Below are 12494 nucleotides of genomic sequence, written 5' to 3' on the forward strand. Positions count from 1 at the left end.
CTGCAATCGTACGATATGTCTTCCGTCTGCTAGATCCCATTTAAACAAGAAAAGGGGCGAAGCACACGGAATCGAGAACAGTAGCCGCAGCAGCTTCCCCGCAATACTCACCCACCCTTCTCACTTGAAAATGCCGGTGTGCCCTGTGTTTCTATTCCGGTACCAGAAAATCCCATCCAGGGTCATTGCATGCCGCATTCATAGCTATTGCCACCAACCCTATTGCGATAAGCACCTTCACTGACCCGTTTGACAGTGCGAGCGGTGTAATGTTGTTGGAAGCAAAGTGAACGCATTTAACAGGTACTGCCATTCACTGCTGCAGGCAGTGCGAAATGTTTAGCTCTGGCAGCATTGTAGGCATCGTATACCGGCGTTGCCCACCAGCTTGATTTAATTTTGGTTTCCTGTCGCTATCTTACAATACTATGCAACAGGGAAATGCCAATGTGAATGTCGGGTCACTCGGGCCCCACCCGCACAACGCGCGTCACCGTCTCATGCTGCAACAATTTGCACCGAATATGCGAGCCATTGGATTGGATTGGAGTGAACTTTATTTATGCCTGCAGTTGGGCGCTCGCGTGTCCCGACGAGGGCCTATGTCATCTACGAAGTTATTCAGCGCGGGTCTCTGCTCGCCGTTGCCGGCTCACCGGGTCCCTGTCTTTTGAGTGCCTCGAAGAATTGTTGGACGGCTCAGAGCTGTTCGTCTCGGTCGTAGCTCTTCGCGGCTGTCTCGAGCCGCGGTGGGAGCATTCTTGATTTTGCATCTTCTGGATCTTTAACGCAGTCCCACAAGATGTGCCTGTAGTCTGTGGTCTCCCTCCAGCAGAATCTGCACTTATTGGTCGGATATGTCTTGGGGTACATGTGATTCATCAGTCTCGGGCTCGGTAACAATCCGGTCTGGAGCTGTCTCAGTACTACCGCCTCCGCTCGACTTAGCCTCAGGTGCGGGAGTGGGAGAGTCCTGCGAGCCAGACGGTAGGCCTTCGTTTTTTTTTCATTGTAATCTGTCATGCGGTCCTTGGTTCCGAACCACGTCGGACGGTCTGTCGCCGGGGCACGGTTGGTTAGCTCTCACACCACTGCGTGTGCCGTCTCATTGTGGTTCTCACTGTGTTCCGACGCGTCGCCCGCATGCACCGGGAACCACTTGAGTCGTACTTTTCGTTCTTGTAGTTCGACCGCTCGCAGTACGCGCTCGGCCTCCCTGCAGATTTGGCCTTTGGTTAAGTTTCGTACCGCCTGTCTCAAGTCACTCAGCACCGTGTGGCAGTCTGTGTCGGCGATGGCCAGGGCGATGGCTACCTCCTCCGCTTGTTCTGCTCCGGCGCTTCTCACGCTCGCTGCCGTCCTCGTGGCGCCGGTTGACGCCTCTATGACGACCGCTGCGAAGGCATTCCGTTGGTATTCGGCCGCATCCACGTACCACGCGTGTTCGTCGTTGGCATGCTGGTCGATGAGAGCCTTGGCCTTTGCCACCAAAATTTCCTGCCAAAATGCCCCACTTGAAGAAGCTTCTGACCGACGCCGAATTTGGGGAGCGCAAACGTAAGCTTGCCGAAACCTCAAAAACGACAATGCACGTCTTGGGCCGCTCGAGTCCCTCCAGCTTGGTGCATCTCGTGCTGCAAGGCTCCGTGCATTGCTTCGCATGACGTAGCTGTCAACTACAGCTGAGTCAGGAAATTTTTTAGTGACTTCAGATCACATGTTTTCATGATTTTCTCCAAAGCTTATGAACGAGGTTCTACTGCACAGCGTTCTGTTTATCACTTTCATTTGTTCGAATGTTGTTTAATTGAATTCAGTGAGCGTCCCCGTGAAATTCAAGTTAACACGTGTCTAGTGTACAATAATCGCACTGAAGTAACTGAACTGCAAGAGCTGACCCTGCTGTAACTTGTATGCCAACTTATAACTTCAAAAAAGTAAAAACCAAACAGTTTTCAAAATGGCAAATTGTCTCAATGCACGACTAAGCATTTTCTGAATGTCGCCAGCTCCCAGCAGAATAAATGCAGCAGTAATGTGGCTATGCAGCAGTATTTCCTTCTCTGAACTCTCACTCAAACAACAAGAAAAGGACAACAGTCAAAGAGGCGGTTATAGTACTCACAAATTCAGGAGGCTGTTGACCAGTACTCGAAGCAGGGACGACTTCCCGGTGTTCTGGCGTCCACACACAACAATGCAGGGCACAGCATGGCTCTCTGTGTGAACACAACAAATTTCGTTTCGCTCGGGTACACACAAATTGCGGGCATACAAGGTCCAGCTTTGTCACTGGTAGCATTTTCACAGAGAAATTTGTGAAACAATGAGGAAGGTTTGAAAAGAAAATATCAATTATCAAGGCAGATGTGAAAGGTAAGTGCATTGAGGCAAGGGATTAAAATTAGGGGTGTGCAAATATACAAATATTCGAATACACAAATTATGTGATTTTAATATCCATAATACAAATCGTCTAGTGTTCGATTTTTCAAATATTCATTATGCTATTCGGTGAATGACCTGGCCATGGTCGGTGCCTTGATGGACGCAGCATTTCCACAGCATGCAATCTACATCAGTAAAGGGTTTGACCATGTTGACCGAACTGACCAAAATGATCAACGCTATGCGAACAGAGGGAACAACAAAAGCAGTGCACGTGGAAAGCACAAAAGCGCATATGAAAATCAGGCCGATTAGCTCCTGGAAAGCCTGCAGATTATATTGGATATCAGAGTTCAATGTTCACACATGCAAATTCATGCAGTTTGGAGCTTTGTGCTTACATGCGAGCCCACAGACGAACATGGCATGCATGCTCACGGTAGTTGCCGGCTGGTCAACTGTGGTCCAGAGCGCCGCTTAAACAGGCGTCAATCTAACCTCTATGTGTGATCTCACAATCGATTGCTCATGAGGCAACAGTAGGAATTACATATTAGCAACAAACTTTCTGTGACTGTCTGCGGCTCGTTATGACATCATCCAGCGGTGAATTTTTGTCCCGGTCACACCATTGGCCACACTGTCTACCCTATTAGGCCTAGTCGCAGCTGCGTCATCAGGTGTCAGTGACTAAAGTTACAGTTTCATTGTGAATCAATGTATATCTATTCACAGCAGTCGCACGACCCTTGGAAAACCTACAAACTGCCTTGCCAACCAAGTCAGTGTACAGGATGATCATTGTTCATGGCCACCATCTTTGCAAAACACCGTGTGGTGACCCGTTGTTCTGAACGCCATTCATAGACACACTTAACCCCTTAGCTATTTTTCTTTATACAGAAATTTTTTAATTAGAATGCTTATGTTTTTGTTACTGATTGTGAATATTGTGAATACAGCTCTATGACAGGCTACCCTAAGAAACATGAATGAACCGCCCCAACTGCGCTGCTCCCAGATTGCTCGCTGGCCCCTCATTCCACGCTGTTCTGCAACTGATTAGTCGCTCACGCTCGTCTTTGTTGGTTGCATCAAAGTTGTTCCTGGTCATGTGGATATCTCAGCCTCGTTTGACTCGCCACCGAAACGAAAGATGGCCGATCCACCCACTGATCATTGGCAATGTGCAACGTTGCCAGTGAAAAGAAAACGCACAGCCATAGATTTGGAAACTAAGTGCTTCTAACCGATTAGGTGATCGTTGTGAACATGCTTGCATGAAATAGCGATGGTGACGATGGCAGTGATGACAGAGTAGGGCAGGCTGCCTCAACATTGTCCTCAAAGTTGGCCCGGCAGATGATTCAGTCCCTCTGGGGACTCGTTTTCACAGGGAACCTTCCACTGCCCTATGAGGAGCACCTGGATGCCTTGAAGAAGGATGTTGGCTAGCTTCGCGTTAAGCAAGCAAAGACGACGGACACAGGGTTTTCTTGCGCAAGTCAGTGACAAATCCGTGGGTTGCGAGATGCTTGTTGCGATCTCGCCCCAGCAATTCTTCTGGATTTCTCAAGCAGACAGGCTGCCTCAACAACCTTCTCACATTCTAGCGCGATGCCTTGGCGGAGCTCGCTTAGTCGCTTGCTGCCCATGACCCCTCTTTGCAGCTGTTATAGCAGTGCCATTCTTGAACGCCGACGGCCGCAGCTTGTTACACATGATTGGAGTGCGCAAGAAGTAGAGCTATTAAATGAGTGAACACAATCAGCAGTCGGATGGAGGAAGGTGGTGGGGAGCAGCACTGGCGTCCCCTCCAATATACTTTGTCACAACAGCTCTGCTATCCCACTATGTTGATTTTTTTTCATGTCACCCAGTTATAACAATTATCGGTTATAACAATAGAATTTTTGTGGCACTTGAATATTGTTATAAGTAGGTTCGACTGTACTACTATTATTGCTAATATTGGGTTAAGTAAATGAAAAATATATATGTCTGTAACCTCAAAAGGAGTAAAAAAAATTCATCTTTGCCGTTCTGGTCTATACACGGCAGTTGCCATAGCTGCGTCTGCTGCGATAGGGCTCAAAGATCACAATGGCGCGCTGCGTAGTGCACACACCACAGCCACCATGGGGTGCTGTGACGAGCCCTCTCACTCGCGAGACGGTTTGAAAACCGCATGCTCCAATTAGCCTCTATGGTTGGCGTGGCTCTAGGGGTGTGGCGACATGAGGTAGCCCGAGCATCCATCCTGGGTTGAGAGAACGATGCACTAGCCTGAACTGGAAGTGGCATCACGAAGAAAAAAAAATGAAAAATAAGAAATGGCCAACTTCTGGGCGGGGCCGTGCACCCTAGCTGTTCCCTCTGTGTAGCTTTCAGTGCACTCGCAGAGACGAAAGGAGAGAAGGTCGTGCATCGACGCGATACCCACCTTTAACTTTGCCCATACATTTAGGATTTTAAATATTTTCGCAACAGGAGATTCAGGAGGCCATACCAGACTTGCACAAGCCACAGAAAAAAGTAACCGATTACAATTACAATTACGTCTTTCAAAAATGTGATGACCGCATTTACCAATTACTGCCCCACGAAAGTACTTGAGCAATTACTAAAAGGTAATCAGTTACCTTAACTTTACTTTCCTCCCTGTTTTATTAGCATTGCCCACATGCAATAAATACATCAAGCTGGCCTGGTTCTTCCAACGTGTTTTCTGCAGCCTTTCACACGCTGTTTAGCTTAACTAAGAATTCCTTTTCAGAATTTCCTTCGATAATATGTACTCCCTCATTCTTTTGTGAAGGCATCTGCAGCGACACTGAAAACTCGCTCATTGTGCATGCTTGCGAGAAGAAGTGTGTTATAACATACAAACAATTTGGTGAGAAAATTGTGGTTGCTCAATGCCGTGATGCTCAGATCTGGGTCCTTTACAAAGCAAAGCACTTCATTGTTGGTGGAGCAAGGGCAAGACACTCCTGATAGGGCCAGTAAAGAACTGAAAAATCACCTGTAGCGATTTCTTGGCATCAACATTCCAGGGTGTCTACCAAGTTGACATTTCCAAATTCCCTGAGTTTTCCAGGTTTTCCCTGAGTGCCTTTGCAAAATTCCCTGAGTGATGCAGAACTATGTTTTATGTCAAGACGCGCTGAAACCATATCGCCCTATGCTGTCACTCTCTAGTAAGCATATGAAAAAAATTTGAAAAAAAAAACCGACTTAATCCAATTTGAATACTAAGGAGTAGTGTTGATGTTATTCAAAAAAATATAAGGGAGGGGTTATTAAAATGCACAGCAAATAAAATGTCTTCGAAAAAATTTTCAAATCGAGCTGGACATTCTCTAGCACAAATAAAAAGGAGATGCATACAGAAGCAAACATTTTCGAATATGAGCTATTTCTATGAACTGATAGCATGCTCAGTGTCATGCAACTGTCCTGACATACTCTCAGCTCGCACAAGACGCCTCAGTGTTGTGTTTCACTGCTTTAAAGAGTTTATATTGGTTTGGATGAGGGACACCTGCATCTCAGCATCAGCCAACAATTTGTTCTTTGAGCGCAGGCTCCTTCAAAGAAGTGGTCGTTCATTCCTCAGTGCGTCGATCCTTTCTGTTCTCGTCCTCCTTTCGCCGCGCGTTCGCCCCACGGACCATTTGAAGAATACTCTTGGTCAATTTACAGTCAACGTCCAATTTTTCAGACCCCCTAGGGGCCGCGAAAACTTCCGAAAAATCAGGCAGTCCGAAAAAATAAATTCATGTCTTTTACTGCCCTTAAGGGCTAAAATCGACACATGTACGTCTGAAAAAGCTCTGAATGCCTGTCAGTGCACTTATTAGGTATATCGGTGCTCCTACTGTGACAGGTGAGGGCGAGTGCACACGTGTAAAATTAAGAAATGCATACAGTGTCCCGCGACAATTGCCCCTTCCTAAGCTTGTACGCGTCACCGCGTGACACGACTGTATTGAGGCGAAGCAGACTTTCGGGAAAGAGCATTATGCAATGCGCCGTGCTTTCCGAGCTTCGAAGACAAAATTATTGCTGTCAGCGGAGAAATGAAGAAACACGGCACCGAACGACAAAAAGCTTAACAGCGAACGTCGAAGCAGCTAGGCCTACCGTTGCCGCAGTGGTGGCCACGGCTGCCAGCGCATCTGCGTGTGAGAGCACCGGTTCAAGGCGGCGAGGTAATCAAAATAGCAGCGGTGGTGGTTTTCATTAATGCCGTCTCGAACCTGCGATCACGCAAAACGTTTAGAAAATCGGACAGCGAAGAGTTCTTGCGTCTGAATTTTCAGACGTTATGATACATTGACTCTTTGCGGTACGTGGTGGTGCCGCGAAGCCGTCCGAGTTATCGGGAATCCGGAAAGTCGGTCGTTGACTGTACACTGGCAACTCCTCCAGCCGACGACGATTCGTTACGAGTCCTGTCTGTTTCTCGAGCCAGCATTACCACGAATTTTGACCCTCTAAAAAAATTACAGCTAATTTTCCCTGATAGAAGCACAAATTCCCTGAGTTTTCCCTGAGTTTTTCCAGACTACTCAAAATCCCTGAGAATTCCCGGTTTTCCCGGTTTTCCCGGTTGGTAGACACCCTGCATTCAATGTGGCCGTCGCTATATAGAAGCGCCTTTTGAATTTGTCGGCCGACATCTGATGGACCTCCTAAAGTGCCCTTTACTCGTTAGCAATTTAGGCTTAAATGATTAATTATAACAGACTCCAGCAAATGCTCAGGTTCCTTGAAAAAGTGGGAAAACCGGTAAGATAATTCAGATAAAGCTGCTTATTATTCAGTCATAAAATACTGTTTGTGTGTTATAAATGCAAAAAAAAGGTGTTTTTATGCCTATTTATGTATTTTTTCAAATCTTAAACATCCCCTGTGGCCTGTAGCCAGGGATGGTAGCAGCCAAGGGAGTTTTGGAGCAGCTCTGGGAGCAGCCAATTGGGCACATCAGAGCAGGTTTGGAGCAGGAACTGTTTTAGAGCAGAAGATATGCTTGAAGAAAAAAAACAGTCACAAAAGACAAAAGAGAAGAAGAGAAGTTCACACCACGATGACTGTCTTCAACTATGTACTAAGTGGCCCAGATTTCAACCCTTCTGAGAAGATATGCATATAGGAGCATGCTAGGTAAGGATCAACATGAGTGAAATACAGATAAATCAAGAAAAGACGTTCTTTATTTGAATTTGCAGAACACTATTAGGTTATGGCGAGTTAATTCTGTGGAAGCCCACAAGATGGAGGAAAGTTCACCAAAGGAAAAGAATGTCATACACCCAGCAAAGGAAATCCATTTGTGTTCCTTGGAAACCACTATTAAGTTACATACCGGACGTGCCAACTTAATGTCGCTAAGAAAAAAAAAAAGAATTTACACCAACAGTACCCATAGTATATCGATAGGCTTTTGTTAATGCTAGTCAGGAGTTTTCCTTTTCATTGTGCACAAGCAACTACTACTTCAGTTTAATTAGCTAACATTAATAACCTCACTTATTAATAAGAATATTGGATAATGCAAATCCTAGGTTGCTTTAAAACCAGTTATATTGCTCATGTTTCAACATCCTCCACAAGTTTTCATTGACATTTCATCGATCAGGTAATTTTACAAAGTCAGATAATTATACGTATTCGTGCACAATGAACAAGAAATAGTGACTATGACAACCATGAACAATACCCATCAGCACACAGTGAATTCCATTTGCATAAAGCCCTCAATTATTTAATTCTTGGGGAGCTTGAGTTGGCATAGTAGAATATACCACAGAATAAATCTGAAGTTACTTTATTGGCCATTTCATGTTTGCCAGTATTCCACATAACTTGGCAGAAAGGAGAAAAGAAAGCAAAAACTGACATTTATGAAAAGAATAAAAACAGAAAACGTGTTCAGTGGCTTTGTGATCAGGATCGCTGACGAATATTTTGTACTACCTCGATTATTAGGGCTGCCCGATAAAGTCAACATAAAACGGTGACCGATATTTGGAATGCCAAGCAATGGCTTCTTAAAATTTTTGGACTCGATCTACGAAATTTCTATTGTTCATACGTGGTCCGAGCCTTTACAATCGCCATTCGGGTACACTACAATAGACTAAACCCGAAACCTTACATCCTCAGTCTGCGGCCGCAAAAGTCTGATTTTGTATTATGTATGGTTGTGTAGAATATAGAGTACCCGGGGTGCAAATTTGAGTCCAATTACTGTTGCTATTGAATGTTTATGGTCAAGAAGTTTCATGAAAGCAAACAGCTTGTTTGTGAAGGTGCCGAACTAACATCACGGTAATCGGAAGTGGTGCACATGCGAAATATATTTTAACGTTACACACATGGTTCGTGCCATTAAACGATGCAGATTCACCAATAGGCTTACAAGTGAGCCCTAAAAATGCATAACGACAGACCATACGAATTAGTCATTCAGCTGAGAGCACGGCTTTCTTTCTTAACTGTCCCATAAAAAGAACGCCAGTTCAGATCATCTTTAGCTGGTCTGTATATTAAGCAAATGCATAAGACTTATATAAAGCACATTCGTAACAGATTTTCGTTTTCCTGCAGCCAAGCTACAATGCACCGCCAAATAAACCCACACTCTACAGTCGCCGACACTGAAACGGATTGTTTTAGCTTGACTTCTAAGGCTAAATGCTAGCCAACACACGGCTGTGTAATTGCCACTGAACAAGAACATCTCGCAAAATTTAGCAACTTCATTTGAAGTTGGTGGTCTGGTTCAGGTTGGTGCAGCTCGGTGGTTTGGCACAAGATGTTGCAATTGGCGCAGCACTTCCAACCCCTGCCAGTGGTACAATTCTGCTTCTGGAGATAGAATACTATCAAAGGCAAACATTATTTGCTCAAGAAATGAAAATAAACATTACACTAATTAATCAGTTTTGCCAATTAACTTTCTGACAATTTGTTTTTCAACACATTATTGCAATTTATGAAGTACTGCTGGTAACTTCGAAATCCTTATCCAGTTAAGAAATCCTGAGGATGACACCAGTTTCAAGGTACATTCTCATATTTTTGCGACTAAACACATTGGTGTACCAGTAACTTCCGAGCTTCAATGCATAACAAGCTGTTGTCTTGAAGTGGAACAGTGCATTTTTACCACAATTTCGCCTGAGTATATCACAAAACTGGTGCTAGTTACAAAGTTCGTTCTAAGCGAAGGTGACTATGGAATCACCGGGTTCAATTCGTAACAGATCTTACCGCCTACGAAGGCTGCTTAAAAGCGCTTCTGGTAACGCAAGAGCGAGAAATTCATAAAAGGATTCATGGCACAAAGGCGAGTGTGTCAAAGGGGCTCGCTTTTTTTTATTGTGTATTTTATGGAGTTTTTGCATTCTTTTTTCCTTTGGCACACACACCCAGTCGCCTAATTTAATTGTTACAACTTGTACAACGGGAATATAGTAGATGTGGTTAGAACAGTAGAACATAGTAGTAAGTGGCTTGTTTTACCATGGAACATATATGAAAGTTGACGGTGCATTGGTTGCTCATTTTTATATCCAATAGTATATTGTTAAAAGCGGGTTCAACTGTACACGAACTAACTAATTTCGTTTGCTCGTTTCCCTCTACAAGCATGCGTGTGCCTGTGTTTGTACAGGGCACTACCAGACAAGGCTACAACTGCTTTTCCACACTCCTCTGGCCCACCTCTCTGCTTTTCCTCTCTCTCAGAGCTCGCCAGAGCTCTGAGAGAGAGCTCGCCAATTAATTCCCTGGATGAGCTTTTGAATGTTTTTGCAGTACCTTAAGTCTGCACTTGTAGCTCATGTGCTTCCTACTTGCTTCCGAATACTGAAACTACAGTCAAACCACTTATAGAAATATTCAAGGGCCACGAAAATTCCATTGTTATAACCGATAACTGTTATAACCGGGTTGCATGAAAAAATCAAAATAAGGGAACGGCCGAGCTGATGCTAGAAAACTGTGTAGGCGGGGAGGCCAGTGCCCCTCTCCACCACCTTCCTCCACCCAGCTGCTGATTGTGTTCATTCACTTAACTGCTTCCTGGGCGCTCTGATCGCGTGTAACAAGCCGCGGCTGACGGCGTTAAAAAATGGCACTGCTATAACAACTGCAAAGAGGTGTCACGGGTGGCAAGCGATATGCGAGCACCACTGAGGCATCGCTTTGGTGGCCCAAGGGGCCTTTTAAAAATTGTGGGAACGCTGCTGCAGCAGCCGGTCAGCTTGAGAAATCCTGAAAAAACGCTGAGGAGAGATTGCCACAAGCATCTCGCCACGTACTTCTAACTGGCTTGCACGAGAAAAGCCTATGCACGTCAGCCATGCAAGCTTTATGCGAAGCTTGCCGACATCCTTCTTCAAGGCATCCACTTGGATGCCTTGGAGTGCAGCAGAAGTGGTGCAGCAGAAGGTTCCTCACGAGAACGAAGCCCTGGAGGGGCTGAATCTTCTGCCAGGCCTCCTGTGAGGACAAAGTTGAGGCAGCCTGCCCGACCGCATCGTCACTGCCGTTGTCGCCATCGCTATCTAATGCAAGCACGTTTGCGACGATCGTCTCATTGGTTAGAAGCACTTAGTTTCCAATCTATAGCCAACCACTTTCTTTTCACCGGCAACGTCGCGCATTGCCAATGATCAGCGGGTGGATCAGCCTTCTTCCGTATCGGAGGTTATTCAAGCGAAGCTGAGAAACCGAATGGCCAGGAATTACTTCGACGCAGCCAACAAAGATGAACGCGAGCAATTAAGCTGTCCACAGAACTGCGCTGAATGAGGAGCTAGCGAGCAACATGCGGGCAATCTGCTTGCGGCACAGTTGGCGCGGTCCATTCGTGTTTCGGAGGGTGGGGCGGCGTAGAGCTACGGGCGCAGCCCATTCGTGTTCGGAGGGGTGGGAGGGCGACGCGACAGAGCTGTGCGGAGATGGCTGGAAAATTAGCGCACAGCGACTGTTGGAGTAGCAGCCCATCGTGCAGAGGCTAGAATTTCTTTTTTTTTTCTTTTCAAGGATTTCGCATTTCACTACCTTTCGGCTTGGACACCCAGCAGCCAGACTTTATCGTTATAAGCAATTATGCGACATCGGGGCATTGTAGCAAGCGGGTCATTTCACCTGTGGGGATGCGCGACCCTCGCGCCTCCCCTGATGTTTTTCCCGCATAGCGCGTCTCCTGTAGTGCGGCTTCGCCGCACACGCGGCGGTCCGAGTGGTACAGGCGCAGTGCGAGAGATGGCGCTAGTGTTGCGCGCCGTGAGGTTACTTGGGCGCCGAAAGGAAGGCGCTTGCTCTCTTGGGTTCGAGGCAGGGAGCGAGACGTGCCGCGCCGCACGTGCAGCGGCCCTCTTTCCCGGCGGGTCAGGCGTGGCGGGGGACGACTCCCGCGTGCGTGCCGACCGCCTCGCGTGGCCGCCTTCGAACGCGCCACGATTCGCGTGACTATACACGCGAACGACCAGGCGTTGGGATCCAGCATGGGGCGAACATATTCGCTCGCTTCAGGTCGCGGTAAGTCGGACTTCTAGATTGGTCGCGCGCCCATCGGCATGTTTTGTGGATAGCAACTCGGCTAGCAGGCATTGATGTATGAAAGGTGCAATAAATGCCCTTGTGATTGTTTGCACTACTGTGTTGTCGTTCCTTTGTCCCAAGAGTACGGTGTGAGATATCCCCCACCAGACCCCACACACCATGGAAAACATACAACAGTCGATGGTGCAGCAGGTTCTCATCGTTATAACCAATATATTGTTGAAACTGGTATTGTTATAAGTGGGTTTGACGGTACGTAGATGTGGCTCATAAAGTGCACTTTTCTTAATTTCTCTTTCAATCAGTGGCATTACACAGTTGTTTGGGATGTGAATATACAGATATAGTCAGAAGTAAGCACAATGCAGGGTTGGTGACTAAATGAAAATTATTTTTTCATCTGGTGCATACATGCGCTCCCTGGAAAAAAGCTGCAGTTTGCACCTTTGCAAGCCACTACATTAGTGAACCAATTGGCCCTAGACTGCAATTCAGCATCTGTTTACGTAATGCTGCGTGTGTCC

At 46.2% G+C, this 12494-nt stretch overlaps 1 protein-coding gene across 5 annotated transcripts in view; it reads right to left on the reverse strand.

The window, feature by feature from the left end:
* Positions 1 to 12494, reverse strand: part of LOC135921201 (uncharacterized) — a 58046-nt gene that overhangs the window by 31500 nt on the left and 14052 nt on the right. For all 5 annotated transcript variants that reach the window (XM_065455518.2, XM_065455515.2, XM_065455517.1 and 2 more), the window contains exon 6: positions 2126 to 2219. In XM_065455518.2, coding sequence (XP_065311590.1) covers positions 2126 to 2219 — 94 coding nt within the window. The remainder of the gene's footprint in view (positions 1 to 2125; positions 2220 to 12494) is intronic.

Source organism: Dermacentor albipictus, chromosome 5 (genome assembly GCF_038994185.2).
Source record: "Dermacentor albipictus isolate Rhodes 1998 colony chromosome 5, USDA_Dalb.pri_finalv2, whole genome shotgun sequence".
In the NCBI taxonomy this organism is placed as follows: domain Eukaryota; kingdom Metazoa; phylum Arthropoda; class Arachnida; order Ixodida; family Ixodidae; genus Dermacentor; species Dermacentor albipictus.